Below are 22,240 nucleotides of genomic sequence, written 5' to 3' on the forward strand. Positions count from 1 at the left end.
TTGTAGGAGTGAATTTTAAGCAGTAAAGTGTGACTAAATTTGAAAAAAGAGCGCGGGATATAACAGTCAAAAATCAACCAATCAATGTGACGAAATTTAATTAAAAAAAAAAAACTCACACTAACAATAATAATCATGTCAGAAAAGCAATAGAATTGATTGGTTAGAAGACTTAACTCGGAAAAATCCACAAATACAAGCAGAAAAATCTGATTCTTATTCAGCGCAACACTCCAGTTTTCAACATTTTTACAAAACAAATCATATCCCAACAAAGGGGAACAATGGAACGAAAAAATGTCCCATCTTTAGTGAAGCACGTACATCAAAAATTACTACTGTTCCTAAACCTGAATCAATTTTGCAAAAGTATCGTAGTATCGGACTTATTAAAGATGGCCAAGATTCCAAACTATTCTGGGACTTTGTTGAGACACCTTCTCGTCTTGTTAGAATTTCCATTCCAAAACAAGAGGAAAGTTCCGTTCCCAGTGATTGGATTCATTTGAAAGTTTACAGACAGCAAGTTACTGGAATGGTTCTTCATCAGATTATTCTGTTCTCCAGCTTAGAGATGAGAAGATTGCTTTACCAGCTTCCATCGATTGAAAATGAAGCAGAAAATTATTATAGAAACTTCTACTCTATCAGAAACACTAATCTGCAATCATCAGAAATCCCGAAAAACTCTCAAACAGTTCCATTTCCCTCACCAGCAGAAGACGCTCAAGAGTGTGATAAGTTCTGGGAAATATACGAATCAAAGCGACGAAAAATATGTATCTCGTGCGTCTACTACGACACCATTGACTACACGCGAACATATTTCCAGTTCAAATTATTTACGAGACCAACAGAAATCGATTCTTTTTCGAGAAAAGGATGCGTCAGTGTTCGAGTTGATGAGTTCAATAAACTGATATCTACTGTAGAGTTTCTCATCGCGGAAATGGTGAGAGAGAGTATTAGAGAAAATCATCAGAAAAACGAACATGAATAGACGAACTCTCATTTGAAACTGATTCATTTGTAAAATTGATTTGCTTTTAAAACAGTATGCTTAATATTGGTGAAAATCGTCAGGTGTTTATTCAAATTAAATATAAAAAAGAATTAAAGTTTTTCCATTTGAAAATTTATGGAACAAATTTAGTACCGAAAAAATTTCATTTGACCCTCATTGAAGGAAATACTTTACCTAAACAAATCAATAGCGGAGAAAAATATTCAATTTCAAACGGACGTAGACTTATCATAGTCGATTCAGTTAAAAAGGATAGAAAAAACAATAGAATTAATCTCTCCTTTTTTCAACACAGATCCAACCATTTCGAGATTAAACAGAGCATTAACTTTTCAGATAAAGAATATACTGCGTTATTAATTTTTGTTCATTCTCATACGATTCCCGATTTAGAAATACATTTACCTTTAGAGAATGAATACGAATCTATATAGAATAACTCAAAGGAAGCAAAAGATTTCAACAGAATATCCTCAAAACACGGTTAGAAAAAACTATTTCTTATCAGCTTGTCAGGAAATTGATGACTCGGTCTCATTGGATGAGGTGGATGAAGACTGTGTTTATGGAGGTATCATTGGGATTGGAAACTCCAAATTAGACTACTTTTTGAGTGTTTCTAAAATACTAAGATTACATGCGGTTCTTCATGATGCGTCAGGTTATATGAAGGCACGTTACGAGACAGGAAAAGGGTACTGCTATGCAATACCGTTTCCAGACTTTTTAAATTGTTGCTTTTTCGGGCACGTGACAGGACTAGTGTACTGTTTGTACATTAAAACGTTTTACCCTAAAATCTATCGTGAAGTTAAGTTGTAAGGATATGAGTTCAATCGTTGTTGTGGATGTTGAGTTATTCACAAATGGAGTGGTGAACGAAATTGGGATTTACAAAAATGGAGCAGCTATTGGTTTGTCATTTCTCCCACCTTATATTATGAACTTTTTATCCGATAAAGAAAAGAGACAATGTGCTTGGCTGACAAACAATCTCCACAACATCGAATGGAACTCAGGAGAGATTCCTTATCATCACTTACAGGAAACGTTGGATATAGTGACAAACTCTGATTCGATCAATTTTTTTACAAATCCCAATGGATCAACAAACAACTATTACAATCGCTTAATATCAGACTGTGTTGGGTGGAATGCACAAAAAGCACCTGCTGATATCAAATTTTTTTTCAAAAGGTATCGAGAAGTGTAAGCTCTTGGAATCAATATTCAACAGAAAATTCTACGATATTGCAGACTACGGTTGTCCAAAAATGATTGATGTTTTGATTGATCCTTCGAAATTGTGCAAATGTGACTCCTACCCGGAAAAACATGCCAAAGTCACCACTCATTGTGCGCAGAAAAAAGCTTTCTTTATGGGGACATGGTTACAGAAGCATGTAGAGGATAATTGTTTCAAACTCAATCTTTCTCAATGATTCAATTTTGTATTTGTTTTGGTCATCATTTTTCATTTTTTTCAAAAATTATTTATATATTAGTGGAACAAATGACGGATTCAACTGATGCGATCACTGCATCTACATTAGTTTTCGATGAACAAAATGGTGAAAGAAATCCTTGGACAATATGTTCTCAGGAATGTTCTCGCTCTTTTTTGTTCTTTTCTTTTCAAGTTATAGTGATTCTAATTCTTGTTTTGACAAGTGTATTTCGAATTATTCTGGCTAGCACATGTGAGGAATCATCTGTTTGGGTAGCAATTTTATCAAGTTGTGTCGGTTACGTTTTACCATCTCCCCGTCCAGGATAACTTCCACCTTCAAAACTATAACACGAGCGCTGGGGTCACGCGCGTCGTTGTGAAATTAACTACGGCGTAGTCAAATTAACAACGCTGCGGCGGCGGCGGCGGCGGCGGCGGTTTTAAGTTAACAACGGAGTTTCCGGTAATTTTCAACTCAGCGTAGGATTGCCTTATCATTTCAGAATTAAATGTTTTCATTATTAGTCTGGAAAAAATGAATAAAATTATTTCAAGTAAGGAAAGAGTTTTCATGGCTTTAATTGGTCCTAGTGAGACACCTACAAGTCGCGATGCAGAGCTTCAAAACACTCATCTAGTCTTATTCAAATCTCCTCGAGATGTAAATCAAATTAGTGTTCTGGCTAGACAGTTAGGATTAGGTAAAGAGTTAGTTAAGTGGTATCATGAGGCGACAGCTGAAAGCTATGGTCATTTAATGATTGACTTATGTCCAAGAACTCCTGATTCGATAAGATACTGTACAGAGTGTACTTCATTCCCTTCAAAATTTTTTCTACCGAGCAGTAAGGCTCGGATAACAGATATTAATGATAAATCAACAGAACTATTATACTCTGAAGCTTATTCAAGAATTCAACCCATCTCTACAAAAAATTGTCCTCCAAAATTGTTCCAAAGAACTTCTCAGACTTCTTTGTGAGTGTGCTGTCAATTTGGTCAAGGGAAACTTTGAAAACATTAAAAAGAAGGACATTAAGAAATTTGGAGGAGTTTTAAAGAGAATCATTTCAAAAAAGACCTCCCAAAAAGAAAAAAAATTTCTTTTGGCATCACCTAAAGGGTTACAGCTGAGCAACCTATTGACACGTATAACCATTGAAAAATTCCAATCACAATTTGAGTGAATGGGAAAAGAAACCCATAAGTTTGTTCTTATACCCTTATTTCTATGGGATCAATTTAACTCTCATAAAAAAACAGGAAAGAGCACATATTCATTTCCAGACGACGGTTTTTTTAAAAACAACACTGAAACCGAATCAGATAAAAAACCAATAAAAGAAATTGAGAAGCTTCCGAAGGAAATATTGTCGGGAAAAACTGAAGAGGTGAAGCAAAAACTATTATCATTTATTGGGAGCGATCATAACAAGAAAAAAATTTTAAACGCTCTCTTTGAATCTCCACAAATCAAAATTTCAGCGAATTTGACAATAATTGTAGATAATGTTGATACGCAAATAAACGTAGCGACATTCATCAACTCGATACGCGGGAAAAAAGCTCAGATATCTGATTTACACTACGTTATTCTTAAAGCCATCGGTTTAACTACTTCATTAGTGAATAACCCACATGTCGAACAACAACAGGGTTCCTGGCTTCCCTACTCTTTCTGAGAAGCTGAAACTGACAAAACTGTACAGGAAAGGTGAGGCATCCTATGGTTCAGTTCATAATTTAGCTCGGTTAAGTAAATTACCAATAAGAAAGGTTAGGTTGTTTTTGGAAGGAAAAAGTGCTTATACCCAGTTTAAACAAGTGAAAAGAAAACATCCTCGTCTTCCGGTTCGATGCAGATATAAAAACGAAATTTGGTGTATGGATTTAGCTCAAGTAGATAAACTTGCTGAATTCAACTCCGGTGTAAAATATCTGATGATTATAGTTGATTTGTTCTCAAGGTTTGTAAGAGTGGGTACAATGCAAAACAAAAACGCAGAGAGTGCAAAAGCTTGCTTTATTAGTCTATGTTCTCAGAAAAATGACCTAACTTTTCCGAAAAAACTATGGATTGATAGTGGTAAAGAGTTTTTGGCAGATTTTAAAAACTTTTGCGAAGATGCTGGAATAACAGTATATCACATTCATACAGAGAAAAAGGCTCTTTACGCGGAAAGATATATTCAATCCCTCAAAAATATAATGTACAGATATATGGAAGATAAGGATACTTTAAAGTACGTTCCAGCTATCCCAAACTTTGTCAAAACCCTCAACTCTAGATTAAACACCACTACCGGACTGGCTCCGGAAAAAGTGGAAAACAAACACTTTTTACAGGTTCTTTACAATGGGAAAATCAAAAAGCTTAAAATACAGAAACCTAAATTTGAATTGGGTGACAAAGTAAGACTAGCATATGATGATTTTTCTTTCCGCAAAGGGTACAAGCCTCAGTTTACCGACAGAACTTACACGGTGGAAAAAATAAGTACAGATCCGTCCAATCGTAACATATAAAATAAAGGACTCGGAGAACAAAATTCTGGACGGTCGTTATTACGAACAAGAGTTGCAAAAAGTAAACATTCGACAATGAGTAGTTATATCGTAGAGTTGGTCTCTTCAGCCTCGTTCAACGTGTATCCCGATAATTCGCTAGCGTCGTTTACAAACTTTTTACCGGATCAACTTGAATTTGAAGGGGAATGGGAAGTGGCCTTACTAGAAATTTCTTATCCAGCCGTGTATAACAACGTGAGCAATGGAACGTTTTGGTACAGAAACGCAGATCATTGGTCCAAAAGTAAAGTATTTGGGAAATCTTTTGATTACGGAAAAATTAAAGAATTCCATATAGAACCTGGATTCTATTCATCTGTGGACGAAATTTTGATTTCCATGAATTCTGTTTTGAAAAAGGTAACAAAAATCAATCAAAATAATTTGAAATGGGAAGTAAACCCAATTTCCCGCAAATTACAAATCAAGTTACCAAATCGATCATGCGGAATTTATTTTGGAAGCAGCGATCTACGGACAACCACGGGTTTTGATTCAGACTTCTATGATTATCCTGAATCTCAAAATGCTCCTTATCCAATTGACATACAAAGAATTCACTCAGTTTTGGTTTACACGGACATTGTCGAATACTCTGTGCTCGGAGACACTAAAGTTCCAATACTGAGATATTTTCCGTTCGAACAGAAGATTTCAAGAGAAAGTTTATCTGTTACTAAAACGACTAATTGCTACAGCTTTGATAATTTGCAATTCCGAAAACTTTTACGTAACTCATTTCACTCAATTAAAATTGAGCTTCGCACACCCACAGGAGAATTAATACCTTTCATCTCGAATGGTTGCACCAGGGTTACGCTACTATTTCGGAAACAGTAATTCAAATTCATTTCATTCTTTTTATTTCACAAAAAATGGATGCACGGACTTCATTACCATATTTTAAAGGAGTTCCACGACAAAGAGGTCGTGGATTGGGAGCGTTGGCTGGGACAGTGGTTCGTACCGCTTTCCCAATTTTGAAAAAATATTTTGTTCCTGCTGCTAAAAGAATTGGAAGAGATTTATTTGAAACGGGAGCATCCGAAGTGGGGAATGTCTTATCAGGAAAAACTAACATAAAAAAGGCGGTAAAACGGACAGCGAGGGAAACAATTAGAAAACAAATAGGAGGTGGGAAAAAATTAAAAAAGAAAAAACGAAAACCAGTTAAAATAAAAAAAAAAGATTGAAAACAGTCGGACTGATTTTTTCAGAAACATTAATGAATAAAATGCCATCCTTCCATGAAAGTGCATCTCATTCCTCCTTGGAACTCTTTGACAAAATTTCGCTTTTGGAATATGTTCAATGGTCCAACATTCAACAAACTTTTCCTATCAACTCACTGAATGAAGCTAGCATCGAATTCCAGCTGGAAACAGATCGAAATATATTCCTGGATCTGCAAGAAATTGCTCTAAGTCTCAAGTTTTCAGTCCTTAAGGGGAATCGGAAGATAGAAGATACCGATGATGTCTACCTAGTTAACAACTTTTTACACTCGCTTTTCTCAAATGTTGAAGTCTTTTTGAATAATGAGCAAGTGCATACCTCAAACGGTCTTTATCCTCACAAAGCATTCCTATCAAACGAGTTATCAGGCACAAAAGGAAGAAAAGAAGCTATAACTATTGGGCAAGGTTACACATATGAAGCAAACCCTAATGATAAAACTGCGCAAGTTTTTATTGATCGAAAAACGGAAACTCTTAGAGATGAAATTGAAGTGTACGGTCCACTTGCAGTTGATTTATTCACCTGTGGTAAATTACTTCTACCAAATGTTAATGTTCGAATAAGACTCATTCGATCACGACCTCAATTTTATCTTTTCACTGATAGTACTGAAGAAATCCAAGTAAAAATTACAGCCGCATCTCTTTTCAGCAGACAGGTAGCTATCGATGAACACAAACTCCTGGAAATCAAGTCCAATATACGAAAACAACCAGCTGCTTAGAACTACATAGAATCTGTTCCAAAAACATATATTATTCCCAAAGGGCAAAACCAATTCATTCAAGAGAACATTTTCAATAATGGTCCGATTCGATCCCTGGCAATAGCAATGCAAATTAATGGAACTTTTACTGGACAGAAGAAAGAGAACCATTTTAACTATCGGAAATTTGGTCTTCGAGAGGTTAAAATTGTTCGCGGAAATCAGACTGTAATCGAAATGAAGTGTGAAGACAACTTGAGACCATTTGTTGAAACCATGAAAGCGTTGAAATTCACGGATGATGGACCCGGAATTAATCTGAATCACTATGAAAATCATTATGTTTTAGCTTTTGATCTAACTTCTATGCAAGAATCAAATGTTCATTTGTATTACCCTGATGTTGTAGCAGCTAGCTTAAGACTTGAATTGTATTTCAGTAAACCGTTGACGGAAACCATCGAAGTTTTTGTACTGGGAGAAAAACTTGTTACAACTTTGATACATGAAACTGGTACTGTCACAAAACATGGATAATGAACAACTTCGAAAAATAATTTTTTCTATAGGATCTCTTCGCTACCGATTTCTAGGATGCTACCCTGCTAATTTCAGCCCAAAAACTTTACCAAGAAATTCCTTTTGTATTATTAATACAGATGTTGCTACAAGTCCTGGGACACATTGGATACTTATTGCGAGAAAAGGTGATCAATTTTATTTTGGAGATTCTTTAGGAAAAAATGTTGACCATTACAAAAATATTCAATTCAATGAACCTTTAACACATCTGATAGATAAAAACATTCAGAAAATGGACTTATGTGGACTCTATTGTATTTATTGTGCCTATACTCTATACTCAAATTGTAAAAGTTTTGTTGTTGATGATTATTATATTATGCGTTTTTTTTCACAGTACTTGTAATTCACTCTTTTTCACAACTATATTTCACAAACAGGTAATACGAAAGTTCATTTTTTTTGAGTCTGAGCAACCTCAAAAATTAAGCTTCCTTTTCACTTTCTTTGCTTGACTGTGAATATCCACCTTTTCTCCATTCGATAACAGAAGATGCGATCTGTCCAACGTCTCATTCGGGGTGTCCGTTTCCTTTTGAAATTAAGAGTCGAACTTTCTCTTTCTATTTACATGCGGAGAAGTGAATAGAATAGGGGACATAGCATTCGGAGATGGAGTTTTTTCTTTATTTTCTTTATCACTTGTCTCTTTCTCGCTTTCTCTGGGAATCACTCTATCCCAGTCATTTTCTAAATTTCAAATCAACTCAAACTCCTCCCTAGCCATTACAAGTCCTAACTGGTTTTCCGTCATCGGTTGCTTACACACATCATAATCACAAAAATGATGACGCACACTTTGTGGAATTGTTGTAATATCCATATTTTCTCTAACGTTGAGGGATCGTTTTTTAATTTTATTCCAATAGAAGTCAACTTCTACTTGCTCATCGTGAATATCCGAATCCACTGTACCGACATAATTATTGTACTCTTTAAAAAGAACCTCCGGAATAGTCGCCACATCACGGACCTCCCATTCTCCTTTCCTTGTTTCGAAAGTTTTTACAATCACAACATCTTCTCCATATGATGGAATGTACATGAATATTTTTCTCCAATCACAAACTGTTATCTCTTTGATCGACATAATCTAAGAATAAAAAAACTTGCAGTTCACATTCTCAATCGTTCAATTTGTGAGAGCAAAAAACTTCTGATCTTAATGCAGGATTCAACTGAAAAGAGTAGAAAACATTGCCGATAATTTTTCTAAGTGTTTTTTCGTAATTTTCCGTAAGAGCACGGGTTTGAATCCAAAAAAGTCAATTTTCTCGAAAACTACTGGGAATTTAGCAATTTTTATGAAGAAAAAGTGCTCTACTTTCACTGCGAAGCAGTGAAAGCCGGGATTTTTGCGTAGATTAAAAATAAGCAAAAAAATTGGGAAAAAAATTTCAAAAAAAACTCGCAAGGGTCTATATACAATATATAAGTACTTAATTGTGAAATAAAAGTGACATCGGTTTTTTTTGCTCAAAGAACATTTTTTGAATTATTATTAATATTTCTTTTCTCGAGAGTGATAAACATCTTATCTGTTGGCTATATTTAACTTAGAAGTGTAGAAGACATTGCCAGTAATTTTTCTAAGTAATTTTTCGTAATTTTCCGTAAGAGCACGGGTCTGAATCCAAAAAAGTCGATTTTCTCGAAAACTACTGGGAATTAAGCGATTTTTATGAAGAAAAAGTGCTCTATTTTCACTGCGAAGCAGTGAAAGCCGGGATTTTTGCGTAGAATAAAAATAAATTAAAAAAATTTGGGAGAAAATTTTAAAAAAAAACTCGCAAGGGTCTATATATATATAATATATGAGTACTTTATTGAGAAATAAAAATGATACAACAATTTTTTTTCACCTGACAAAACAGTTTTTTTTTATTATTTATTATTTGTTTTTCATCTGAAGCCTAGAAAATGATTGGGTTACAGAACGAAGGGTGGAATTCATCTCATTGATAGAAAAAGAAAAAAAGTTCCCTGAACCCTTCAGTGGGAAAAAAATTTCAACCTTAAATTGTAAAAAAATGAAAAAATTAAAGGAAGGAAATCTTACTGGATGAATGACTGGAGTCACTGAAAAGTTGAGAGACGGATGAACAAGCAAAACGGTTTGAAGTTTGAGTGAGATATTGGAGGCAGGATCGACTGATAAATAAAGCTGTGTAAGGTAGTAAAGAAATTGTGAGCAAGATAATGAAATAAGAATCTAATGCAAAACGTTTATCAGGCAATTTTAAGAAAAGACTAATAGGGGATTCACTTTATAGGAAAAGCAGATTGTGGAAATCTTTAGATAGTACAACTTCAAGGAAAACTCTTTTGGAGAACCGAGTGTGAAACAAATATATTATAAATTGCTCGAAATGAAAGAATGATTCAATTGATCTAACTTATTGAATAGATTGTCAGATTTTCAATTATTTTATCGAAGCAGATTTGGAAATTTGAGAACTCAAAAAACTCAAGTGATTTGTTTTGGAGACAAGTTAGGATGCAAACTTTAATTAAATATTGCAAATTAGAATGCAAATTTTTATTAAATATCGCTAGAAAAAGACTCGATGAGAAACGTTCAGGAAAAAAATATTGGAGTTTTTGATTGATCAAATGTTAGAGATTGAGAGATAGATAAATCAACAAGAGTAGCTGAAGAAATTGAATTGAAAAATAATCAAATCAGATCAAACTCAAGCAAAAGAAGTGATTGTGAGAGATTCAAATTTTTTGTTTCTAAGTTTTGAGACCGAAATTGTTAGGAACTACGAGAAAAGCAACAATGAGATATAATAAAACTGCGCCTGAACTGTGATGTAGATTGATCAAGAAAAACTTCTATTGGTTCATTCAATTGAATTACTTTCATTGGCTAAATATAAGTTTAGGAAAACAATGAAGCTGAAAACTTTTAAATTCAATAGTTTAAAGAAAGATTTTTAATCAAAGATAATTAACTTTCAGGGGGGCTTAGGGAATTATCTTAGATTGAAAACTATTAACCCAGAAAAATAGATAAAGTTACTTCAGTTGAATTCCCGATAAGCTGATAATCTTCAGTGAGATTCAAATCAATTACAATAAATAACTTCAAGTGAAAAAAATTAATCTGATAAGAGTTTGTTTCCCTCAGCGATGTCACAGAGTTATCCACTTAATTAACAATTGGATAAAATTTCCCCAATAATTCCGGTCATATACCCCAAAAATTAACGCAGGGGAAAAAATTAATCTGATCAGATCTTTATTACGACCCCCGAGAAAAAAAAGATTAGGCTAATTGAGTAACATAGTCACGCGACCTTGACAGGTTGACCTTTCTCCGAAAACAGGCATGACCTCTTGTTGCGCTATACTACTCAAGTCCTTTCAACGATCTTGATCCAGGAAGCAGAGAATTCGATGAATGGGTCACTAAAAACCATATGATGTTACCCAATTATTTGCTAGATCAAATTGGTATCCTCATACAAAGCAGAAAACAAGTCTACGAGAGTTGTTGTGTGACTGAATCGTATCCTGCGCTGAAGCGCACAGATATTCAAGACCCTACTTGCCTTGATCGTTCACCGAGAAAAATACTATTTAACTACGATTGCCAATCGATCCCCTTTTACGAAAATCAGGAAGGATCCATTAGAGATTTAGCAGAGCGAGAAAGCTACTGGAACATTGAGTCGATTGAATCACCAGATTCAACAGAGAAAAAAGATGAGGACCAGCAGACGCCCAAAACCCCAATAAAACCGGATATTTTTTCAATCACTCAACAACAGCAGCAGCATACTTCTTCTTCCGGCAGTCAAAGTCCCACTGCACCAAACTTAGTAGCTGAGACGCCGCCTATCAATGCTTGCTTTGCGCCGAAAAAACGCAAACTGCAATTTAGAGATCTCTGAAAACTCAAAAAAGACTTTGTTTCCACCGAGAGTGCACCAGTTTGGGGTTTATTATTTAGTTTGACAAGTTTTTTTTATTATTGTGGCTGAATCTTTGTTTACGTTTTGTTTATGATTTTTTCTAATTTAAAGTTTGCTTTGTGATTTTCAATCAATAGAAAAGAAAAAAACAAAAGAAAACATTAATAGAAGAAAAAAATCAAAATAACTTTAAAAAGTCGGCATAAAAGTCTAAAAGTACTATAAATAAATTTCTCATCAAATCCAACTTAATTATATCAGTTTTCTTTATTGCTCATTTCGAAAAATCATAAAAGATAAACTGAATACTCTTCCTAAGATTTTATCTAATGATGTTGAAACAAAAAACATAAAAATGTTTTTGTTATGTTTTTTCATAATAGTTTTCAAAATATAAATATTAACACAGAAAAAGATAAAGCGAGAGAGAGAGAGAGAACTGACGATTCATAAACCCCATTAATATCCCTTTTGGGATATAGCTTTTTCAAAAGAAAGCTATTTATGGATGGGTCCAGCAATTCTGCCGGTTAATCAACCATAGTTATTTTTGGCTCTTTACACTCTCTGTTTTTTTTCTCTCTCTCTAATATGTCTACAGCCTGGTGGGGTTAGCCAGGACTCTTAGGAGAAGACTTTAGAGAGTGTATGAGCCAGTATAAATCATTATATATATAAAAAATTCTATGTCTATAACAGATTTCACGTTTAATAACACTCATTTTCAGGTAAGATGGTTAAAAAATTCAAAATATATTTTTTTTCTCGATTTTTCAACATGGGTTACAACCCTGTCCAATAAATCACGACAAATTGATTGGACCGGGTTTCATTGGATTTGGAGACAAAAAGTTTTTTTTTTAATTTTTTTTTTCACTACAAGAATATGTACTAAAAATGAAACATCTCAAATTTTTGACTCGACATTACAGTGGGTCAAGCGTTTTAGAGGTTCCTAATGAATAGCAATGCCGGGTAGTTATTGCCTACTGCACCAAACGGCCCTGCATCAATCTTTTGATGAACTATATGTGAAATTTGTCATAGAATACTAATTTATTTGAGAAATGAATAAAATTCTCAACTACCCTTTATCAATTTTGTCAGGTATGTTTTACTTGACTTGATTGGTGGGTCATCCTTGCTTGACTTGATTGGTGGGTTACCATTTTGGTTGAAACAAAAAAACTTGGCAAAAAAATTCAAATATATTTTCAATATTTAGTCAAGTTGACTAAACAGGGAAGTTGATAATAGCAGTGGGTGTTAACATTCACACACTTTAGGTAGAAGAAATAACATTCCCGGATTGATCCCTTCATGGAATTGTCAGCTACTCTAACCACAAGTATTTATACTGTTAAATATAGTTGAGTCATTTACCCAAAATCGAATTGAGAGTCATTTCATAAAACCATATAAAGCCCCAAAACTACAACCACTTCAAAGCCACTGTTGATTTTATGCTTCACCCACGTAATTGAGTTTAATTTATTGAGTCTTGATCCAAATTTTGTTTTTGAAAAACTTTTCACTTCTCGCTTTTGCTTTGTCAAAATCAGCTTTGGTAAAACTTGAAAAATTTCTTGAAAAGAATTCTTCTTTCCTGAACACTCAATCTTGAACCAACAATGCCTAACTCAAGTGGAAAACAGACAACAGTCATTTGTTCGACCTGCTCGAAAGTCTTTAGTTCACCAAGGAACTTGAGACGACATGAACAAAATATCCATAAGATATTCGCAGCCCCACCGCCACCAACTAAATGTAACGAATGTCGAGAATCCTTCAGCTCGCTGGCGGAAGCTAGGGAGCATGTCGAGCTAGCTCACAACGTCTCAACTGATAGTCTTTGTATCTACTGTCATACAATCTTCCTCTCGGTTGAGAAGTTCCGGCAACATATGTCGAAAAACCATCAACTACCCATTTGGACTCCCGGAAATGAGGTGGGAACATCAACTGCTCCAACTGAATCTGCGTTTAGGGGAAAGTTAAGACGATACGAGTTGAGCGTTAGGGAGGATGAATTGGATCTGATGAATGTAATCATACGAAACAAAGAGGAAATTGATGCGTTGATAGACGAAAGAGTGCAGGAAGGACCCTGTAAATTTCAACTGCATGTGGACGTGAGTATGATAAAGTTCTCGAGCGATACAAACGAAACTGGTGACGGGGAGTTACGCCACGAGAAGACAATGTTATATCTTAATTCTAAGATGATCAATGTCTTCTTCAATGGAATCGAGAAAGAGACATATTTGGAATTGATTGAGCATATGGTCAATGCCATCAACACGTTCGCTTCTCACGGTAGCGGTTGGATTGTGGAGCGCATTGAAAAGCTGGCTGTAAGTTTTGCAGCATTTTCTCCTATCCGTGCTGGCTCATACATTGACCTTCCCGATTCATTGAAACCGGTGAAACAGAGTTTCACCAACATTAAAACGAGAAACGATCAGAAGTGCTTTCTATACTGCTACCATGATCGATATTCAGAGACCACAACTGCTCTTTATCCTGCTGCCCAAAGCTACCAACATCGAAACAAACTGAAAAATTACAAGCTCTCCCAAGAACATGTTGTGAAAATTGAAGGCTGGTACGAGATGCCAATGGGACTATATGATATTGACCGATTTGAACAACTTAACAACTGTCAAGTCAATGTATTCCGGTGAGCATTGATTTTTTTTGACAAAACATTTGTTTAATCATGTATAACACATAACGTTCATCCAGAAACCCGAGCACTCAATTGTTTTTTTTTTCATTAGGTACAAAGAAGGTGAATTGCTACCTTTGAGAGTGTCCAGCAAATACTCAAGTGATCTATGTGTTGACCTACTACTACTCAGCAACGGACAAACTCATCACTATGTGCTGATCACTGATTTGATGAGGGTTGTGGAATATGTGCGTGGAAAACTACACCGAGACCGAAACCAAATTTGCCGCAAATGCTTCCATACATGTTCATCCATCGATACACTACAAAGGCACCAGGAAATGTGCTACCAAGACGAGGGAGTGGTAATCACTATGCCAAAACCGGGAAAGGACAATCATCGTTTCAAAAATTTAACTGCCCGCTGGTATGTACCGAGAGTTATTTACTTTGACCTCGAATCGCTACTACTACCCCTATACGGACCGCAACCCGACCCCGAAAAATCTAGCACCCAAACACTAGAGATTCATCAACCATGCGGTTACGCTCTGGCCGTTGTTGAATTTGGGAAGCGCGAAGTTTTAAAGTTTGAACTGAAGAGAGGAGAAAGTGTTATGAAGGAATTGATCGCCTCGCTCGAATCTTTGGCGAAACAAATATACCTCGAAAAACGAAAGTATTACACGTTCACTGGCACACCAAGTTGCACGCGTGAAGAAGCGCACACTTGTTGGATATGTGAAACAGAATTTGCTGACAATGACCAAGTTGTACTTGATCACTGTCACTATACCAACAAGTTCTTGGGGTGGGCGCATAACGAATGCAATATCAATCGAAAAACGGCGAACTATATACCCGTAATAGCGCATAACTTGTCAAACTATGATCTGCATTTCATTATAAAAGCACTCTCAAACAGTAACCCCGAAAACATTTACTCAGTGATCCCTTCCACTGAGGAGAAGTATATATCACTCACTATGTCGGTCTATATCAAATCATACCCCGATAAAAACGGAAAACTCAAAAAAGTGTATGAAAATCTACGTTTCATAGACTCCTTTAAATTCATGCTGTCCCCCCTTTCAAAACTCGTCGAATACTTGCCGGAAGAAAAATTTTTCCTACTGGAAAATTACTTTGAAGAACTTGGTTACTCAGCAGAACAGATAGCATTGCAAAAACAAAAAGGTTTCTAACCGTATTCATACTTTAGCAGTTTTGAAAAATTTCGAGAAACCCGACTGCCACCTAGAAAAATGTGGAGCAACACTTTACAGGGAGGGGAAATAAGTTTTCGAAAAATCAGTACAACCATGCCATTAAAGTTTTCGCCGAAATGAAATGCGCATCACTAGGCGAGTACCATGATGTATACCTAGCAACGGACGTACTACTACTCGCTTCAGTATTCGAAGCCTTTCGTGAAGTTTGTTACAAAACGTACGGATTAGATTGTGCATGCTACTTCACGGCTAGTAACCTCTCGGGCGATACATTCTTAAAAGTCTGCAATGCAGACCTCAAGTTACTTACAGAAAGGGAGCATTTGAAAATGGTTCAAAAAAGGATACGGGGAGGGATGTCATCGATATATGCACGCCGTTTTTTTAAAGCCAACAACAAATACCTCGAAGACTACAATCCTGAAGAGCCCTCTAGCTATCTATTAAATATAGACGCTAACAATTTATACGGGGGTATTATGAAACACTGTCCCCTTCCCATCAAAGATTTCTCAATAGTTGAGGAAAGTCTCGAATATATTTTGCAAACCGACGATAAATCTGAGTGGGGATACATTTTGGAAAAGGATCTCAGTATGCCTGAAGAACTTCAAGATTACTTTGCAGACTACCCGCTAGCCCCCTCACGTGAAGTTATCGGTACGGATAAACTAAGTAACGAGCAAATACAGATGTTAGGGGAGATGGGGGTCACGTCGCTACCAAAGGTACCAAAACTGGTTCAAACATTAGATCCAAAGGAAGGCTACGTTCTGCACTACCTTACATTAAAACTCTACATAGAACTCGGCTTAAGAGTTACCAAATTGATTAAGGTCTTAAAATTTCGTCAAGGTAGATGGATGGAGCCCTTTGTCGATTTAAACACTCAATTGAGAATGTCAGCGCGCAACAAGCTTGAAGAGAACTTTTACAAGCTCATCGTAAATTCAGCATTCGGTAAAACTATGGAATCAAAACTAGGACGCAAAAAACTAGAAATTATTAGAAACGAAAGAGAATTGCTTCAAAAAACAGCTTTGAGCACGATGAAAAGCTTCCAGATAATCGACGAGGAAACTGCTACTGTTTGTTTTGCTGTAACGAGTATTTTGTGGGACAAACCCATGATAATTGGTATAAGTATTTTGGATTTGTCGAAAAAATTCATGTTTTACTTTAATTATCGGCAAATGAAAGCAAGCATGAACCTTGAACTGCTATACAGTGACACAGATTCGTTTATTTATGCGATAAAAACCGAAGACGTATACGCAGATCTGCAAAAACTGACCGATAGTTTCGATTTTTCCAACTACCCAAGCGATCACTTCTTATTCAGCAATGTGAATAAGAAGGTTGTATTGAAATTAAAGGACGAGGCGGCGGGAAAAATCATTGCAGAATTCATCGCGTTGAAACCAAAGCTCTACTCGTTGAAATATGCAGGTTAGTATTGAAAAAAAGCACCTCTCCAAGTCCCCTCCATTTCTTTACATTAAGGGTTCCCTCCATTGGGGGTTTGGATCTTGTTGGGACCAAATTAATAACTTTTGTTGTTCCCTGTCAATTTAATTAGACATAACTAGCCCTGAAAGGCTCTGATTCTTCATTTAAAAACTTAAAATGAAGAACCATTCATCATTTAAAACGTTTTAAACAAATACTCACTACAAACGCACTTTTGTAACTTTTGACAAGAACAAATTTAAAATTTTGACATGGAATGATTTTTTGATAATGACACGACTTGGAATTTTTATGATTTGGAATCAATTAAGATATTTAAACTTTTTGGAATTGAAAAAATTGGAATGTTATTAGATATTGAGTCTTCAAAATATTCAGATTTGGGAACCGTTTTCGTTATTAATACTAGAACTGGGCTTGCGAATTTTTATGGGCTTACAAAGCTAAAATATGTTTATGGGCTAATCTTTGTTCTTCATTTAGATTCAACTAGCAAGAGGAGTGCAAAAGGAGTAGTGCAACACTCCCAGCAGCAACTTACACACCAGAGGTTCAGGGAAACATTACTGAGTGGAAAAACCCTTCGTATATACAACTACTCAATAAAATCGAAAGTCCATACCAACATAACCATAGCGCAGAACCGAATTGCCCTTTCACCCTTCGATAGTAAGCGGTTCTTACTATTCGACGGGATAGCTACATTGCCCTTTGGACACATGTCTACAGAAGAGAATGTGTTCTTCGAGGCCATTGCGGAAGAAAGCGAGTGGGCAAACTCACAGTTGACAAATACCCCCGACTTATAGCAGCGAAAACAGTGAAAGCTGGCAATCACCGGAATTCCGGGTCCCAGATTAAGGCTTTCTTCAAGAAAGCTATACGGAGGAAGAGCTTCAAGAAGAAAGCGAAGCTAGCAGTTCAAAAGACCCTCCGCCTATCAATAACCCATTCATTCTAACAGAAGTGTCTGTTCGTTCTAGTCAAAAAAAAAGGAGAAAACTTGATAAAACTGATCAATAAAATTTTTCACTTGAAAATGTCGGCTAAATTGCCTTGTCACTTGGAATTACGGCTGTACATTTGTAAATATAAAACATTCAACAAACATTGTTTTAAGTTAAATAGACCGGCGCAAAAGAGACTGGTAATTGCAACTTACCCTTGAAGCAGGAGCGAAGGATTGCGTATTTAGTTTCCCAAAGTAAGCTAATAGTAAGGCTAAAAGAATCAAAATGGTGCAAGTCGAAAATAAGGGAGACTTGGAAATAAGTTTGAAAATAAAATAAGAAAGAGAAACGAACAATAATTACCAAAAATTTTTAAAAGGAAATATGAATGGTACTTTATGGAAACTCATATTTATATGAACGAAAAGGATTAGCTTTTAGATAAAAAATAAGCGAGAAAACCGCAGCCGGATATACCCATACTTATTTAGTGGTGGGAAAGTTTAGAAGGGATTAAATTTAACCACCGCGCGAAAATAAATACCAAAGTATTTTGTCTGTCGGGTGTCGTAAGAGAGGGGTCTTTTTATTTCGGGCAGGTTACTTTGGGGTCTTTAAAAAAGATGGGTCCTTTTGGACCCTACTTTTGGTAGGACCCCAAAAACCCCTACCGTCGAAAAGACCCCCCCCCCCCCCCCTAAGGACACACGGCGGATTACAATACTACTGACTTCGAAAAATTTCAAACCTGTTTTCTTGAAATAATCTGACTTTTCTTTCTCGACGTCCCCGAAATAAGTCAGATTGACAAATATAAGTCGCAATTCAACAGCCACATCCACTAGCATGTCCACTTTGGCCATATGCTGGATAGATCCATCTCCATATAAGGAATATTTCCGGCCCAGATGACGCAATATGGCCATAGATTCTGTCATGGAAAATTGGGATCCATCCGAGTATTTTTCAATGTAGAAAGGCATATTGGGGAAGTCCAGATTCAAATTATGTCTCCACTCCTGGCAAAGGCAACCAAAATATAAGTTTAAATCCACAGTTGAAATTGTACTTGAAGGAAAACGAGTTTCTAGGACTTCGAGTTAGATTTCTAGATGATTCTATGCATTTAACGAAAAAAGATTTAAAAAGTATTCTTTTTGAAAACTGTGGGAAAATGACCTTCTACGAGCTTGACGGTTCAAAAAAAAGAAAAATCGGCAATATTAAATAAGCAGCTGAAAAAATTCGACAATCTCTCTTCGCTGAAATACTAGACCCATCCCCTTTTAGTTTTGAAACAAAGAACTAAATATTAGACCCATCCCGTATTAGTTTAAAAACAGTGAACTCTATCGTAAAATAATTGGTCACCGTGCCTGATACCAGAGGCCTCCCTGCCACGACCCATCATCCAACTGTTCCTTCTGGCAACTCTGGAATGTGTACGGAATCTGCTTGTACTCCAGTAGCAGCTTCAAGTGATCAACGTATGCTCTGACAGAGAAATAACCCAAAATTATCTTCTCGCAAATTTCTGTCTGACTCATTTTTGAACAAACTGTTATCTCCAGTTCACTCGATAAACTAAATTATCTGCTTTCAAAGGTCACTTTTTGTCGAAATAATCGAAGTTGAAATCATAACTGAATTTGAAAGTAAATCAAATTGTAAAAATACAAGTAGATATTGCAAGTAGAAAAAACCAACAAAGCAATTTTAACGCTGGTTATTAGGCAGATTTATACGGGCTAGGATGAGCATTAGAAAATTAAGAAAAACAAGAAGCATTGAAATTTCCGACCCTTGTCTGAAAAAAAAAACACAAAAAATATATATTTTTTCAAATTTGAATTGTTTTTTTTCTGCGTGGTGATGAAAGGATCCGAACAAAAAAAAATAGGCAATATCGACGCTCATAATAAAACAAGGAAACTGGACAACAATTTCTGACGAAAAAGGACTAGGAAAACAAAACAATAGATGAAATAAATTTCAATTTTTTTTATTTTTGAAGTTTTCGATTCGCAAAATGGCGTCCAAAAACTAATTTAAAGCTCCAAAAACTAAAACTCCACAAACTAATTTTCATCGAGTAAAATTAAATTAAGCATTAATCAGCTATTGTAAACGGCCTAAGTTTGCATGGAGAAACATGCTCGCTCGCGTTAGCCGAAAAATCAAAAATTTCAAACCGGTTTTTCTCGACACTGGGAAATTTTTAATGACGTTCGATTGACGACTGAAAGGGCTTAATATGATATATCACTCGACCCGTTCCGATGATAATTTGTGGTATATATACTTGGATTTGCTCTAAAACTTTAAAGGAGAAATAAATTCTTCTTCTTCATTAACTGTTTTTGATTCGGGTGTTTTTTTTTTACTTTTTCTTTTTGTTTTCCACGCAAAATCAAATAATTCTCCCAGTGACGAGAAAAACCGGTTTGAAATTTTTGATATATCAGCAAGAGAAGCACATGACAGATATTGCAAAAAAGCTGAGCCATGATAGCATAGGAGAGGGCAGACTAAAGGCAAATTACTTGCCCACTATGTGTTTACACTAACATAAAACATTTTCTACGGAGTTATATATTTCCAAAATCAACATTTTATAAATTTCCAAAATTAAAATTAGAAAATGCACACCAGGCGGTATTGATAACATACACCATGAAAGCATCAGCGCTTTATTTACCTTTGGTCTATTTACTGGAAAGAAAATAGGGAAATAATTTTTAAAAATTCGATTTTTTTTTTCGTATCGATTTATAAATTATTCTATTAAAATCAGCACCGCCCCAAAAACCAGAACATCAATATTCTCCTGATAGCGATCTAATGACAGTAGCATTATCTGAGACCTCATATCAAAACTCATTTATAAAAAAGTTTCCGTTTTTTTTATATTTTAGAAAAACCGCGATTTCTCGAAAACTACATAGTTTCAGAAAACCATTTTCCAGCATAAGATAATAACATTTTTTGCATGACTGATAGCATGCAAACAAGAGTTTTAAAATTTCCTTTTTCTATGTAGTTAACAAAATTTTGCAATTTCTCAAAAAAATAAAACTAAGAACAACGTTGAACTTATGCGCATTCTTAAAAACTATAAACTATCAAACTTTTGGCCGCCAATATTCCAATAAAACCAATCACTTAAAATGCTTGCTTGCAGTGAAAAAAAATTGTTTTTTTTTAAACAAATTTTCACACACAAAAATTATGTGTTTTGTTTCTTAAATCAGAAAATCTGAGAAAAATTGGAAAAATCTAAATTTTTCGAAAACCAGAGGGTTTAAGAAACTCAAAATTTGATGTCCAAAATGGAACCTTATTTCGCATTTCTGATTACAGTCATGACACGGGTTTTGATTTAATTTTGAAATACAAAACGAGATAATTCTTGGTTACCCAAAATTATCTTTAAGCTTATGAACAAATATGCGAACTTAATTTTTAGTCATTTTACCTAAACTAGCGGGCATAAGATCGCTTTCGCAAAGAACGTTTAGAAGCTCAGATCCCCGGTTCTGCAGCGAAGCTGTTCTAATTTTAGTTTTACAGCATGATATGTTTGAAATGATGGAAGCAACGATCTCCTTAAATTTCTAGAAAAATCAGTTTTGACAAAGTCTATTTGAATAATCGTTATGTGGCAACTTATTCGTTGGTCTCATGCAGAATTCATACACATAGAGTTCGTGGGCAGTTAGTATTTTTTGTCTTTAAATTTTTTTGAAACACTGTCAAATTTTTCCTTAAAATAGATCATCTTGAAAAGTAGATCATCTTGAAAAATGATAATTGGGACTAGATTGGAAACTTAGATCCATATTCACCCAATTATGACCATAAGTACCTGTAGTTTGACCAATATAGGAAACTGAAGCGAAGAGCTACCATTCGCAAACAAGCAAAAGAGGCAAGAGCTATAAAATTCCAAACCAAAACAAAATAAAATGCGAAGTATTTTATACGACTGACGGATTCGAACACCAGACCTCCACATTGTAAAGCACTCATTTTCCTGATCAAATCATCTCCCCAACTGCCTTATGGAGTGCATATCTAATAGTCACTTCCGGGCTTTTTAATCAAACTAATAAAGAGAAGCTACTACATCGCCGGCGAATGAAAATGAATATTTAGATTGAGTTGTTATGAAACTTCGTTTTATAACTCAAAGGTTAGCTTGTGTTTTTTTTAATAAATGGGGGAGCTCTACCAAAGTAGAAAGAGCGCAACAATGAAATATTACCTTTAAAAAAATTGTGAAAATTGTTTGAAGGATGACATTTTTGCATAAAAATTTTACACTTACATAAGCAAACGTTTGTTTTTGTTTGATAACGTTTCAAAAAGTTGTCATGCAGTTGAAACGTTTTAAAGCAATTTTTTTTTCAAAAAAACAAGAAGTATGAT

At 35.3% G+C, this 22,240-nt stretch overlaps 2 protein-coding genes across 2 annotated transcripts in view; one reads left to right on the forward strand and one right to left on the reverse strand.

The window, feature by feature from the left end:
* LOC134854487 (glutathione S-transferase Y1-like) overlaps positions 1-19,451 on the reverse strand; it is a 42,296-nt gene extending 22,845 nt beyond the window's left edge. The window contains exons 1-2 of the mRNA XM_063870755.1: positions 19,189-19,451; positions 18,561-18,831 (exon numbers count right to left, since the gene is read on the reverse strand). Of these exons, the coding sequence (XP_063726825.1) occupies positions 18,561-18,831; positions 19,189-19,359 (442 nt within the window). The 5' untranslated portion in view covers positions 19,360-19,451. The remainder of the gene's footprint in view (positions 1-18,560; positions 18,832-19,188) is intronic.
* Positions 1-22,240, forward strand: part of LOC134853964 (AH receptor-interacting protein-like) — a 567,995-nt gene that overhangs the window by 273,601 nt on the left and 272,154 nt on the right. The window lies entirely within an intron of this gene.

This window comes from Symsagittifera roscoffensis, chromosome 9, assembly GCF_963678635.1.
Source record: "Symsagittifera roscoffensis chromosome 9, txSymRosc1.1, whole genome shotgun sequence".
In the NCBI taxonomy this organism is placed as follows: Eukaryota; Metazoa; Xenacoelomorpha; order Acoela; family Convolutidae; genus Symsagittifera; species Symsagittifera roscoffensis.